At 38.5% G+C, this 15,074-nt stretch overlaps 2 protein-coding genes across 2 annotated transcripts; one reads left to right on the top strand and one right to left on the bottom strand.

Annotated features, from left to right (window-relative positions):
• The first annotated feature begins 2,027 nt into the window (after positions 1 to 2,027).
• On the top strand, positions 2,028 to 7,378 carry LOC102224835 (olfactory receptor 52N5-like). The gene is made up of 3 exons (XM_005803552.3): positions 2,028 to 2,942; positions 6,894 to 6,902; positions 7,367 to 7,378. The coding sequence occupies exons 1-3, from the start codon at positions 2,028 to 2,030 to the stop codon at positions 7,376 to 7,378; spliced, it is 936 nt and encodes a 311-aa protein (XP_005803609.3).
• Positions 7,379 to 12,253: 4,875 nt separating this feature from the next.
• Positions 12,254 to 14,280, bottom strand: LOC106699752 (olfactory receptor 52D1-like). Its single transcript, XM_014470426.2, has 3 exons — positions 13,895 to 14,280; positions 12,942 to 13,168; positions 12,254 to 12,609 (listed from the first exon to the last, which is right to left on the bottom strand). Exons 1-3 carry the CDS (start codon positions 14,269 to 14,271, stop codon positions 12,254 to 12,256), a joined length of 960 nt encoding a protein of 319 aa, XP_014325912.1. The 5' UTR covers positions 14,272 to 14,280.
• Positions 14,281 to 15,074: the final 794 nt, after the last annotated feature.

The raw sequence follows: 15,074 nt of genomic DNA, 5'->3' as shown, positions 1-15,074 counted from the left end.
CTCAAGTATGGGAGCAAATTGTAGAAATTTTAATATGAGTTTCCAAACCAAAGAAATGGTGAAGAGACAAGCCGTCTTTGTGAATTTATTCTTGTAGACTCTGACTTGCAGATTCCTCCCCCTCTTCCATTTTCGAGGACTCTACAAGCTGTGAAATATAATAGCATCATTTACAACACCCTCCAATCAATAGGACATCAATACTGTCCTATCAATTGAACATGTTCCATAACTGTCGTGTGTATTCAGGCTAAATATCCAGTTAATTCAACTTTACCAACATACACACACACACAGTCGTGTTTTCATATCTTGTGGGGACATTGACTTTCATTCATTTTCTGCATTCTACCCTTTACCCTACCCCTAACCAATTATTATTATTATACAATTATTTTATGACTCTGTTTTTATAAACCTAATCCCGTTTATATCGTGAAACAAAGGAGATTTCCTGGTATTGTATCCAGACATCCGTCTTGATCAGTTTCTACTGGCTAATTCAAATATATGTCTCTCTCCCAGGAATCCTGTTACCGGATATATATGATGACATCATATCTCATTACCAGACTTCCTCTTTCCAATCACCGCACGTCCCGCCTACTGCACAATGAAGTGACCTGTCAAAAAGTTTGATGGAAGGTTTTTTTGGTGTGTTTTGTCATGTTTTTAAACATCCATCTGTGTCGTTAACATATATAATTGTTTCATTTAGTAATATAGTTCTTGAAATAAATAGGTTTTCAGGTTATTGTCATGTTATTGTATCCAAATGCAGAACAAGTTGAGCCATTGAGTTGAAAAATTTATAAAAAATGATTAAACAAAATCATCATTTTGTTTAATGTCTTCTTCATCAAGGAGAAGACAAGGAGCAAGAACAAACAGAGACTGGGTGCAGATGAGATGGCATCTGGGGGGTAAAGAGAGAATTCAGCATTAAGTGATTAACCAGCGCTTTTAAAAACAGAGGAGCTTGATTACTGACAAGGAGCAGGCTGGTTAGGAATGAGGTGCAGGTGAGAGAGGGGAGCAAGAAATGGAGAAAACATAGTTATAATAGAATAAATAACTAAACACAATGAATGAATACCATGAACATACCTATGGATTGATCTGAAGTAAAACAGAAACCAGGTTAATCTAATCAAACTAAGACAGAACACAAAAGGCAAATGAACAAAACTACAAACACAGAAAAACAAAAACATAAGATCCTGACAATAATACTTTAATTCATTGAATAGGAATGTAGTGTGAGGCACTTTTGGGTTTTTTGAACTTGATAAAGCACTTTACAAGTAGAGGCCATTAAAACTAGTAACTGTAAGCGAGACTGCTAAGCAAATGTTGAAATAATATTGAAAACTAATGAAAGACTAAAAGTGAAACAGTAAAAATATCCAACTGAAAATCCTATCAGGAAATTGATGCAATGATTGATTTATAATTTTACAGGACCGTTTAACGCTCAGAGCTACACCAAATGCCCTGTAGGTTACCTGAAATTGGCCTAATGAATAATAAGTATCAACTTATTTACTAGAGCTTACAAAGGTGCAGCCAGAATCAACTTTCTTTTTGTCAAAAGCCAATCAATGCAAGAACACAACTCTGATAGACTTGGTGGGAAAAAACTAAACAATAAAGTTTGAGATCATTAGGCCTGCAGAACCAATAAGAACTGTCTAGTGACAGTTGCAAGTAAACATTGCAAAAGATTACATCACACATTATCTTGGCAATTTGACCCTTCCCTCTTAAAGTTAAAAATGCATCAAGAAATACAATCGACATCAAGTAATCTGGAAAACAACTGTGGTACTCTACATGAATGCAGTGTGTATCAACCTGCTGGATGTACTGCTCTTTTAATATGTTAAATGTCCATTTCTTCTACCTTTGTCTGTAATTATTGTTAATTAATTTAATCTTTGTAGTAAATCTGTTTAAGAAATTGTAATTTAATGTAGCTTCTCGACCAACTGTCTGTTGTCTTAAACATTGCTTTGTTTTGCAGCCAGATGGAAAACTACACCTACAACAGTCCCACACTTCAGCTGGAGGGCTTGCAGTTTGCAGATTACTCAGTGAGCCTTGTCTTTTTCCTGTTTCTGTTTTCCTACATCATATTTATGATTATGAATCTGGGTATTTTAATAATCATTGTCTTTGAAAAGAACCTTCATCAGCCCATGTATCTGCTGTTTGTCAACCTGACGGTCAGTGACATCATTGGAAGTACGCATATTTTACCCCGTTTGCTTTCAGACATCTTGCTGCCTCCATCTGAGCGTCTCATCAGTTATTATGAATGTGTGGTTCAAGCTTTTATTACGCACATGTTTGGCACCACTTCCCACACAGTGCTTATGGCCATGGCCTTTGACAGATACGTGGCCATCTGTCGTCCCCTGTTCTACAGCACAATAATGACCAACATGATGATAGTAAAGCTGGTAGCGCTGTCCTGGGGCGTGCCGTTTGTGCTGGTTGCTATTCTGCTGGGTCTGACTGTGAGGCTAAACCGATGCAGGACCCTCATCACCAACCCTTTCTGTGATAACGCCTCACTTTTCAAGCTTTCCTGCGAGAGTGTGATCATTAATAATATCTATGGTCTGACATTCACTGTGCTGCTGTTTGTAGCGTCTATTGGCTGCATTGTTCTCACCTATGGGAGCATCACAGCAGTCTGTCTGGCCACTAAGAACAAATCTTTAAACAGTAAAGCATTTAAGACTTGCAGCACACATCTGGTCGTTTATCTTATTATGTCCCTTAGTGGCGTCACGATTGTGGTTCTCCATCGGTTTCCCCAATATTCAGACTACAGGAAACTCTCAGCTGTCTTGTTCGTCATTGTCCCAGGGACCCTCAATCCCGTTATTTATGGTTTACAGTCCAAGGAGATACGAAATTTTTTATATAAACTTTTTATTTGTAGAAAATGTTTTCCGTCATGTGAAAGTAAATCTTTGATTAAGCCTGTTCAAAAAGGTTGAAATAAATATCATCAAAACAAACAAGCATTTGCGGAATGAATCCACTTTTACCAAAAGTCAGTCATTCTTTTATTAGCATTCTTACAACTTACATATTAAGGATATAATATTAAATCACTATTTTCTCTAGATACCTCACTTAATGTTCTCTTTTCTGTCATTTTACCAACAGAGACAAGAAAATTATACACAAAATAATTGCTGTTTACAATTTAAAACATTCAGATGGATTCTTTGCATCTGACTTAAAATGATTATCAACAAAAGTTACAAACACAACTCCAGTCTACAGTAACTTCGTCATGAGTTGTTGTTTGGTGAGGAAAATGGAAGTGGTGAACCCAGGTTGTAGAGCAAATGATGGTTTTAACGATGATAAACAACATAACACAAAATCTAGGCAGCACAGGTGGCTGAGTAAGCAAGGAACTGACAAACTGGGAGCACTGGAATTTAAACAGACAGTGATGGCAAGGACACAACATCAGACAAGGTCAGATGGGGAAACAGACACAGGTGAATATAAATACACAAGGAGATAATCAGGGAACAAGACACAGCTGGGAACAACTAAGGCCAAGACACACAGACGCAGGGACTAAATTAACTAATAAACTCACATAAAAACCCAAATCCTTACAAACTTTAAAATAAAATATTTTGCAATATTTGTTTATTTGGTTGAAAGTAATTATTTTTGGCTAAGTTTTGCATACTATGTGCAAGTCAGACAACACACAACAAAACATTACTGTGGGTTTTGGGGGGACTGATGTTAACTTTAAAAAATATGCATGATATTTTCTAACAAAGGAGACAAAATATGTCTGATTCCTCACTGGACATTTATAAGGAACATCAGAGAATATGGTCCATGTTCCTTGAAAGGGTGTAAAGATCCATACACCCTTTATGAATACTGGGTTAGGGCTGGGATTAGGGGTAGCAAAGGGTACTGATTTAACATCTAGGTTCAGGTTATACACCAGATATATTACATCAAACAAGATAAACATAATGTGTTATTTCAACACAGGGGATGAGATCCAGGCTCCCCTTCTTTTCTACTTCAGAATTTGTCATGTTCCGTGTTTTTCTGTGTATTTATTTATTGTTTTCTGCATCCGTGAGTCTCTTCGTTGTCCTGTCCTCCCCTTGATTGTTCCCAGGTGTGTCTCGTTTCTGTGATTACCCTCCCGTGTATTTAATGCCACCTGTGTGTCCATGTCCATGTCTCGTCAGCGTCGTATGTGCGTTCAGTCCTTCGTCTGGTCCATTCAAATTACCAGTTGCTACTGGCGTTGAGCCCTGGCTTCTGCTCAGTCGTGCTGCCTGGTTGTGTGGATTTTCTGGACATTCTTTATTAAATTCATTATTCATCTTTACCTGGGTCCTCACCATCACCAACACCGCACCGTTTCATGACAGAATTGAAGATTTGGTCTTCAGAATGGCAAGTCACCCGACTCCTCCTGGTCAGCTCGCTGAATCCAGTTTGTGATGCCAATTTATTATAGAATTTTTAATATGCGTTTCTAAAACCAAAGAAAATAGTGAAGAGACGAACTGTCTGTCAATTTATTCTTTGCAGCAAGGAGAGTTTACTTACACAGCTTCTTACAGAAAATAGTATGTAGTTCTGGAAAACAAAGATTACATACTTTCTTTTTATACACGTAATTGCACCAAAAGCAATATCTCTGCATGCAGGTGTCCTACTTTAACTAGACAAAAACACGCTGCAAGATATGCATATTATAAAACAATTTCCCTTGGCTACACACAGTTCACTCGAAGGAAAATGTTAAAGGTAGATTTTCCCTGACACTCACTAAGGAAGCCTCTATCAGGCTTCCCTGTGGCTGCAGTGTAGTTTACCACCATCAATGATGAATGGGTGAATAACAAAATGTACAATCATATTTAATAAATTAGAGAATGCGTTCCAGTAATGCCCATTTTTCAGATTAGAAGTACCATTTGAAAATAACATTGGAGCAGGATAATTTTCATCAAGCCATACCTGTATTAAATAATATTTTAATTTTATGGTGTGATATTCTAATTATAAATGTCATTTTTATTAACTGAAAATGTAAAACAATTACTAACAGAAATAAAGGATTACAAACATTCATCTGTGTGTAGCTGACATTTGTTTTGTGTTTCACTGAAAATTCCTGAAGTAAATAGACTTTCAGGTTATTGTCATGCTATTGTATCCAAATGCAGAACAAGTTGAGCCGGTGAGTTGAGGGTAAAGAATTCATGTAAAATTGATTAAACAAAAGCTTAGCAAAGCATGAAGGAAAAGACAGGGAGCAAGAACAAACAGAGACTGGGTGCAGATGAGATGCAGTGGCGGAGCCAGAGGGGTGGCAGGGGTGGCATTTGCCACCCCCAACAGAGCCCTTGCCACCCCTACTGCCACCCTACTGGAAATGGTAATTTTAAAATATACTTATGAGATCGTAATGTTTTATTCATTTGGCCAGGATATATCTTCCAGCTCTTGCTTGAAATGTGTGTGGTAAGAATATGTGAAAAACCATTGTTAAGTTTTATAATGACTGAAATGTAAGTAGGCTATGTCATATTTGAATTATAACCTAACTAGTTATATTAATTCATTTAATTAATCTCTTTTTAATTTAGTATTATTTTAGCTAGCTACAGAAAACTAAAAACTATAGTTTAAATAATAGTTAAAATAGTGTTGTCTCTGCCAAACAGTCATGGAGTCTAAATACCAGGCTGTCTTATTTTGTGTAGAGCCCAAATGAAGAGAAAAGGGAATATCTCCCAGTTCTTCTTAAAGAGGCAAAAACCAGGGCCAGACCAGGACCAGACAGAACCCTGCAGCAGTGACCAGCCTGGAGAAGCCAGCCAGGAGACACCAGGCCCAAGTGTATCACCAGCAGGTTAGAGGCTGACAGAGAGTTATTAAGTAGTAAAATGGGTTAGAGAGACCCTCTACTTTACTTGACTTTGTTGTGTTCCTGGAACCTTATAAAGAGGTTTTTCATGAGCTGTTTAGACTTTGTAAGATTTCAGTTGTTATCCCAGTCAGTACTGCGTCCTGTGAGCGAAGTTGTTCTGCTCTAAAACTGATCAAAAACCACCTTAGAACAACTATGGCTGATGACAGGTTAAGTCATCTTGGCATTCTCAGTGTTGAGTCAAGGAGGGCACATACCCTCAACATGGATGACTTTGTAAAACATTTTGCTTCTTCCCACCAAAATCGGAGAATTATGCTCTCTTGAGTGTATCCTGACTTTGAGTTTGCAGTATGTTGTTCCCATTCAAAGCTTATTTGACCATAGCAGTGTTTCTCAAACCTTTATAAATACCACCAGGGTGATGCTGGTCAGCTCTGGTGGTATTGTCTTGCAGTTTACTATTTGGAACCAGTTTTATTTATTTGTTTTTGGTCATATTCTGGGCTCTGAGTTTACATTTACATGCTCACTGTTCCATAGTGCCGTTTAACGTCTTGTTTGGTCATGGCAAATCTTTGTTAAATAAACCATTTTAATTTGAGTGTGTGTGAGAAAATATTAGTTTCCTTTCGTTCATCATTTGTATATGGACCCCTCTGATAAAGCCTTGCTCACCCTTTGGCCACCCCTTGAAAAAAAGTCTAGCTCCGCCACTGATGAGATGGCATCTGGGGTGTAAAGAGAGAATTCAGCATTAAGTGATTAACCAGAGCTTTTAAAAACAGAGGAGCTTGATTACTGACAAGGAGCAGGCTGGTTAGGAATGAGGTGCAGGTGAGAGAGGGGAGCAAGAAATGGAGAAAACATAGTTATAATAGAATAAATAACTAAACACAATGAATGAATACCATGAACATACCTATGGATTGATCTGAAGTAAAACAGAAACCAGGTTAATCTAATCAAACTAAGCATAACTAAACACTATGAATAAATACCATGTCAGGAACTTAAAGGTCCTCTGGACTTGATAAAGCACTTTATAAATACAGGCCTTTTGAGCTAGTAACTCTAAACTAAATGTAGAAATAATAATGAAAACTAATGAAAGACTAAAAATAAAACAGTAAAAATATCAAACCAAAAATGCCACCAGCAAAATGATGCAATGATTGATTTATAATTTTACAGAACCTTTTAACGCTCAGAGCTCCACCAAATGCCCTGTATGTTACCTGAAATTGGCCTAATTTATAAGGAGTATTATCCTGTTAACTAGAGCTTAACAGGACTTACAATGATGAGATTTTTCTCAAAAGCCAATCAATACAATCGACAACTCTCTGATAAATTTGGAGGGAAAAACGAAAGAATAAAGTGAGAGACCTGAAGATAAGAACTGCTGTCCTCTAACAGCTCTGCCTCTGATCTGCATTCTCAAGTTTGTTGTTCAACTGATTTCATGATGATTCTGTTTGACCTATTTGGTCCTTTTAGACTTTATTCTATGACTCTTCACTGCACACTCAAAGTTATCCTGTGTTTTTCATTTTCATCCTTGTCAACATCTTTTAATGTAATAAACATTCACATTCTGTCAGCTCTGAAACAGCTGACAGAATGTGAATGTTTATTACATTAAACATAGCTCATGTTTCCTCTTAAAATCAGCAACAAGACTGAGAATGATATGACAACTTACAACATTTGTGTTTAATGTTGCAGTGAACCACAAACTACTAAAATCCATCACAAGAATACTCACCAAAAAATACAAAGAACGCATGAAATTATAAACAATTTAAGCCTGACACAGATATAAATATTTTGCACATTTTGCACAAAAATAACCAAATTCTTGGTTATTTTTCAGTAACCAAGAATTCAACAACCTTGATTAGAACAATGACCTTCAGCTGTTCCCTTTAGACTCAGCTGCTGCTTTAAGTTAGTGTTGTAATCAAGCAGTGTTTGATGTTGTTTACTTTGCTCCTTAAATGATGTAATTTTGAGTTTGAACTGAAGTTTAAACTTGTAGAAGTTACATAAAAAGTGGTACTGAAATTCATTTGGCTTTGTCTAATTTTTGTCTCTCCGGGTACTCTGGCTCCCTTCCACAGTCCAAAAATATGACTGCCAGGTTGAATGATCTCTCTAAATTCCCCTTAGGTGTGGGGGTATAATTGTTGGTCCCATCTGTCTGTATTTTCTTGCGATGGACTGGTACCTGTCCAGGGTGAACCCGCCTCGCACCAGAACCCCTCTAAGGACAAGCATGTAAAGATAATAGATGGATGGATGTCTAAATTTTGAAGAAAATAAATTCATCTTTATTTGCCTCAACCTCAACTGTCTTATTTGATTTTGTGCGAAACTTGAACATTCGTTTTGTGAAATCCAAAGAGCTCCATGGAGGCAGTTTTGTTACAGTCAAACTTTCGCTTCTGAAAATACAACCCAAAGAACGATTGGCTATAACTTCTCATTCATTTCTCATTCAAATGTATGAGATGTAGCCAGGCCTTTTCTCAGCTTGTATTGACAATGGGAAGCATGAGACACGCACTGCAACAACATCTTAACAAATCTGGGCAGTGACTCCAGCAGAAAAAATATTGCATGTGGTATGTTTATGCTTTATTTATTGCTCTCACATGAACTTGCAGCTGCCATTGACATGGCAGACTACTTGAGAAGCCAATAATAAACTACAATTCTGCTAATCTGGAAAGTTTTATGAAATTAAGAAAAAAATGCTACAAAATAAGATAAATAATGTTCCCAAAAGACAAGTGGGTCATTTCACATGTATGCTGACCTTTCATACTTGGAGTCACATTTTGATCCTTAACCATCTTCACTCTGTTTCAACTCAATTTGTTTTATTTGTGCGATTACATGTGTTGACTCACCATAAACATGAACTTTCTAGGTGCAGGGGAAGATATTTGATCAGAAATGACTTTTTAACTCTAACCTATTTCTGTTTTCCACAAGTTACACTGGGAAATAGACAGGATTTCTGAATGAAACACAAGGTGATCCTAAATGGCCTATTGACATTTGCTTTATGTTTGTCCCGGTACTAAAATATGACAATTTTCCCAAAATGCCCTATTTTTTGGAGACTTGCCACAATCCCAATGGGAATTTTGCCCTATGCTTTCCCTAAGAAAGTTTGAGGCAAATGTCAATTTCAATGTATGAGAGGTGTCCCTAACCTTCCTAATTTGAATGAGAAGTGACATTCAAATATATATCACTTGCCATGTATTATAATTGATAAAGTGTAAGGCAAATGTCAATGGACCATTTGGGAATATGCTGGCAATTAGCCAGTTGCCACTCATTGTAATGGGTAAAGATGGCCAAATGTTCCTCCAAATAATTGGTTCTGGACAGGACAGAGTTCAAGTTCTCCGATAATTGGAGCAAATGTTCCAGGTTTACCCAGGCTATGGTGAGTCATCCCTGGGAAAGGAATCTGGGCTCCATGGGCCCTTCCATCCCGTTTATCTACCACGGCGTCCATCTGAACAAAGTGAGTTTTCTATCCAGTATTTGGAAACATAAAATATTAGAGTCCCATGCCTTGAAAAGCAATCTGACTTGGAGGGTAAGGAGCCTGGATGTGCATTGTTTCCCGACTCCTGGACTTCCTCTAGGAGGAGATTTGGCCTCAACTGGATGTTCCCAGACATCCAAGGATGGGACTTTGACAGGGTGTACCCAGACTCCAAGTATCCTTCTTAAGTAAGCATTATCCACATCCCTTCTAGTTTTCTAGACAATGGAAATTTAGGGACATTTTGCATACAATATTTTGTGTATGAGGAAATGGCCCATTGATATTTTCCACACATTTTCTGCCAGTAACGTATATGGCGAAATTCATATGGTAGACTCATTGGAGGAACAATGATCAGTTGTGATCTAAGTGATCTAAGTGAGTACTCCTGCCATTTTAATGTACATGTTCCCGGTCCCAGCTGTGTAACAGAAATCCATACTGCCTTTGCCCAATAAGGAGATGTTTATCCAATCTCACAGACCACAGCTGCAAAGTGATAGTGAGTGCACAGCACACGCTGACCTTTTCCCTGAACACCCTGTGCCTTCGCAAAAGCAGCAAAGTTCAGATGTCTCCCACAGAAGCAAGTTTGGAACATGTAAAGAATAATATTGTATAAGAATGCAATGTTAAAGCTTATGCTACAATAAGCTTCAAAAACTTTAAAGGCTCATGTGACAAGTGTCCAGGGTAGACTGCCCTGACACCTATGCACCACCAGAGGGGATTATTCTGCCCCTTTTGTCTGGTGATGGTTTTGCTCTAAACCGGCTGGTTCAGAACTCTGGGCCTGTAGCTCCATCTGGACCTCAGTTGTTTGGCACTGTGGTTCCTCTCTGCTGCACAATGGCTCCAGTGAAAAGTAACTGGTTGACAGTTAGCTATTTGTAACTAATTGGGCTCCATGGGCCCTTCCATCCCATTGATCCCGTTGGCCTCCATCTGAACAAGTTGAGTTTTCTATCTGATATTTGGGAACACAGAATATTAGAGCCATGCCTTGAAAAGTAATCGGACTTGGGGGTCAAGGAACCTGGATGTGTATTGGTCCCTGACTGCTAGACTAAGGAACCTGGATGTGTATTGGTCCCTGACTGCTAGACTAAGGAACCTGGATGTGAATTGGTCCCTGACTGCTAGACTAAGGAACCTGGATGTGTATTGGTCCCTGACTGCTAGACTAAGGAACCTGGATGTGAATTGGTCCCTGACTGCTAGACTAAGGAACCTGGATGTGTATTGGTCCCTGACTGCTAGACTAAGGAACCTGGATGTGAATTGGTTCCTGACTCCTGGACTAAGGAACCTGGATGTGTATTGGTCCCTGACTGCTAGACTAAGGAACCTGGATGTGAATTGGTCCCTGACTCCTAGACTAAGGAACCTGGATGTGAATTGGTTCCTGACTCCTGGACTAAGGAACCTGGATGTGTATTGGTCCCTGACTGCTAGACTAAGGAACCTGGATGTGTATTGGTTCCTGACTCCTGGACCTCCACTAGGAGATTTTCCCTCAATTGGATGTTCCCAAACATCCAAGGATGGGACTTTGACAGAGTGCATCCAGACAACAAGTACCTCTTTCTGGGTATTCATTGTCCACGTCCCCTTTGTTTCTTTGGACAATGGCAATTTAGGGACATTTGGCATACAGCACAATACTAGACCTTGTAGGAGAAATGGCCCATTGTTATTTTCCGTACATTTTCTATGTATGAAAAAAAAGATATGGCAGACTTGCAGGGGCATAATGATCACTTGCAATTGTGTTATTCTGGAGGTGAATAAAACTAACATAAAAGGCCACACTGCCTCCCCTTATTTGATGTTGAACAGTCTGTCTGAGCCATCTTCCCATCACCCTGGAATACATTTTCCCAAGGAGAGAGAGACGTTGGAACCATCAATATTGAGATAAATCTTTCCATAACATCTGAGTCCATGCAGTACTGTTAGGTTCCACAAATAGACCAAAAGGACAAAGTCATATCAGGCACACTTTTAATGGAACTTATCTGACTCCTAATTATTAGATAAAATTCAAAACTACAGAATGTAATAATTATTCAGTCAAGTTTATTTGTGGAGCACATTTCAAGAACACAGTAGTTAAAAATGTTTTACATTGTAAAAACTTTAAGACTCTCAGGGTCCAAAGAGCCTCATCTTGTAAGACAGCAAAAGTGTTTAAAAACAGTTTATTATTTCTGAGCTTTATGTTTAAATTAATAAAGAATTATATATTTTTTTGTAAATTGGTGAGTATGGTGATGGTTTGTGGTTTTGCTGAATGAATTTGGAAATGTTCAAATGTTTCTAATGAAAATTTGGATGATGAATGCAGTTTATATCAGTATCATTCTGGATATACTGATGTGCAGCCTATGATGTTTCAATGATTTAAAAAAAGTTGGGATTCTTAAAGCGCATGTAGAGGTTTAAAAAAGCAAAGCAAGATTGTATGGGGAGGTCAGAGGGCAGTGAGTATTCACACATTAACACAAGCATCACAAAGAGACAGTGGCGGCTTTTGCTTTTGTGTCTCAGCCTTACAACAGGACCAGATTCAGCTGGACAGTTCTGAACAATTTATATGATTTCAAATGGTCAAGGGTACTTACTGAACTTTGTCTTATTTAAACTTTAGCTACATAAGGCAGTTACACCTACAAAGAGAATCACTTCCACCACAAGAGTCAAGTTGTCTACAAACAGCAGCTGCAGTGTTAGCGCTAAGTTTTGTTTCTCACTCTGATGGAGAAATATTTGATAAATCTGATCCTCAGGTCTTTACTGACCAGTCCATAGATGAGAGGGTTGATGATCGGGGGAATGATGTGGACAAGGATGCTTAAGAACTTTCTTATGTTTTGGGGAAGAGAGGGAAAAGTGTAACTCAATGTTAATATCAATGCAGCGAAGTAATAGAGAAGATACACAAGAATGTGTGGAACACAGGTCTGAAAAATCTTGTTGGGTTTGCTGCAGTTTGTTCTGCCCTGCTTTAAGGAAACACACATGATTCTGATGTAGGAAAAAGCGATGAGAATGAAGGTCAATGCGCCGAAGACCCAGGTGATTGTTAGACCTGAAAAAACGACAAACAAACAAGACAAGTGATCATATATCCTGCATTTTTAAAATTCTAATTATCTGTTGAGTAGCATACGTTGCCAGCTTTGTATTTTGTTTCCCAAGAGCAAACAAACGGTTTCATCAAGAAGTAATGAAATGAAAAATAGGCATTCTAGTGCTTAGAATAAACTACTATAACAACCATTCACTGAATTTTAAGTTCTTTGCACCTACAAGCAGGAAATAGTTATTCAACTGTTAAGCAGATCACTCTCTTCATAAGAAGCAGGGAGCAGTACCCAAACATTTCATCTTATTTCTGGCGTGACAAAAGGAGGCACTGACCATAGATGATGCTGGCAGGCGTGGGAATGCAGGCCAGGTTCAGGATGCCCCGGTTGCTGCAGTAGACATTTTGGATGAGTCGACCGCACAGCGGGACGTTCATGTGGAAGGAGAAGAGCACAGCGATGAGCAGCAGCGCAACGATCCAGGCCACAGCGCAGCAGCTGTGCAGCCGAGCCGAAGTCATGATGGAGTGATACCTGAGAGGCTCACACACTGCCACATACCTGCAGAGAGACAGTCTTTTTCAGAAGTAGGGTATCCAAAAGAAACGGTTCTACATCTGTTTTGAAGTTAAAGATTATTTCTACTTCCTCAAAAAATGTGTTATGTGTAGCATCATTACTGTCTTAGGATTTAATTGACCAATTAAAAGGTGTGTAGATTGAGGAATTAATTGTCTGATTCGTGTTCAGCGTTTCAAGGATAGAAATTACTATTCAGTAAACATTCGGAACATTTGAACCATTTCCATTAAGTTTCATATACATTAAATTTTGCTATCACAGCACATTTAGGCTTTGATTCACTATTTTTTAGACATAATCATTTGCACTGTAGCACAAAAGAATTAAAAACAAGAGACCACAATGAAAACCTAAAAACACCTCCTGAAAAAGATGGTTTCATAAAGTCAATTTAGTTAATTATATAGTGCCATTTCACATCATCTCAAGGCCTATTATACAAAAATAATCTCAATCCTATAATTGATGCATCCTTATTGATCCTAGTTACACAACAGTGAATGAAGTTCAGTTCATTTTTCTGTTTCATTTTAAAGTTTTTTTTGATGGACTTTGTGTTTCTGTGATGTAAAACACTTTGAAACGCTTTACTGCTGAAAGGTGCAATACAAATAAAATTTTATTGATTAATGGAAAAGGAAACTCAGCAAACTGCATCATATCATTGACTAATGTAGACCATTCTTCTTTAACATACTTGATTACCTGTCATAGGCCATCGCAGTTAAAACAGTCGACATTACTACAACGTATGTGTGAGCGCAGAATGCCTGGACGATGGCTGGGATGTAGGCGATCTTCTTCAGCCCCATCAACAGATCCATCATGAGGCGAGGAAGCACCATTGTGGCCCCCAGCAGGTCACAGACCATGAGGTGACAGATCATAACAAACATGGGTCTGTGCAGGTTCTTGTCTGTCATAATAACACAGATCACCACACCGTTCCCCAGTAGCGCCGCTATGTAGGCGAGCAAAGCCAACAGAAACATGAACGGTCCGTTGCCTGGTTGAACATCAAAGCCCTGCAGTTCAAACACAATCGGCTGGTTGAGAGGAATCACCGAGGTTTGGTTCTCCATCCAGAGCAGTACAGCCCTAAAGAAGCAGAACAGATTAAACCTCAGATGATAGAAATGTTGGCAGATTTATACTCTGAGAGTGACATACTGTAACAGATCAAAACACAAATCTGTAGCTACATTTCACATAAAACCGATGACAGCGTATTACCTCCAAATCATGCAAATGGCATTTAAATGGAGACAGCATCAAAGAACAAAATGTGTGATCAAAAGCATCAGCAGCTGATATTAAATAACACCAAGTAATTATTACTCTATGTGTGATGGAGAGAGTCAGCCTCCTCTCTGCTGAGAGCGCTAACATTGCTCTGAGGTGTTGATGAAAACCTGCGTCCCTTTAAAGGATTTCCACGTGTTTTCAACACATTTCTAAACCTGGCGTTACCATGGAAACACCAACGCCACTAAAAGTGCCATTCAGGGGTATGAGTGCTAAGGTTTGTAGACCAGGATGAAAATAGAAAACACTTGACACTAGGCCGTATCATGAAGCGTGTTCTGATTAACTCTAAAAGTTCAAGCAGAAAAACCACTGATGGGAAAATAGTCAGAGAAAAGCAACATCAGCAGATAGAGTACTGGAAACCTGCAAGAAAAAGGAAACTGAAAGTACCTCATCCAGAGAAGAATGATTATTGGCAAGATACTGGTGAGCAGTAAGAACCTGAAGAAAACATTCACTAGAATTTAGACAGGAAGAAGAAACTGCTTACTTCCTCTGACTGATCTGAAAAGGCGTTCTCAAGCCATCCCATTATTACTTTGGGAATGCATTCTGGATTAGTAGATCTATGTTTCTC

The sequence above is a fragment of the Xiphophorus maculatus genome, chromosome 11 (assembly GCF_002775205.1).
Source record: "Xiphophorus maculatus strain JP 163 A chromosome 11, X_maculatus-5.0-male, whole genome shotgun sequence".
Lineage (NCBI taxonomy): Eukaryota > Metazoa > Chordata > Actinopteri > Cyprinodontiformes > Poeciliidae > Xiphophorus > Xiphophorus maculatus.
Note: the sequence above shows the minus strand (reverse complement) of the source record. Positions and strands in the feature narration are given on the sequence as shown.

Coding starts and splice junctions, on each gene's coding strand:
- LOC102224835 (XM_005803552.3), top strand. CDS start 2,028: ATGGAAAACTACACCTACAACAGTCCCACACTTCAGCTGGAGGGCTTG.
- LOC106699752 (XM_014470426.2), bottom strand. CDS start 14,271: ATGGAGAACCAAACCTCGGTGATTCCTCTCAACCAGCCGATTGTGTTT. Junction 13,169..13,894: donor ACTGCGATGGCCTATGACAG/GTAATCAAGTAT, acceptor GTCTCTCTGCAG/GTATGTGGCAGTGTGTGAGC. Junction 12,610..12,941: donor GCCTGCCAGCATCATCTATG/GTCAGTGCCTCC, acceptor TCGTTTTTTCAG/GTCTAACAATCACCTGGGTC.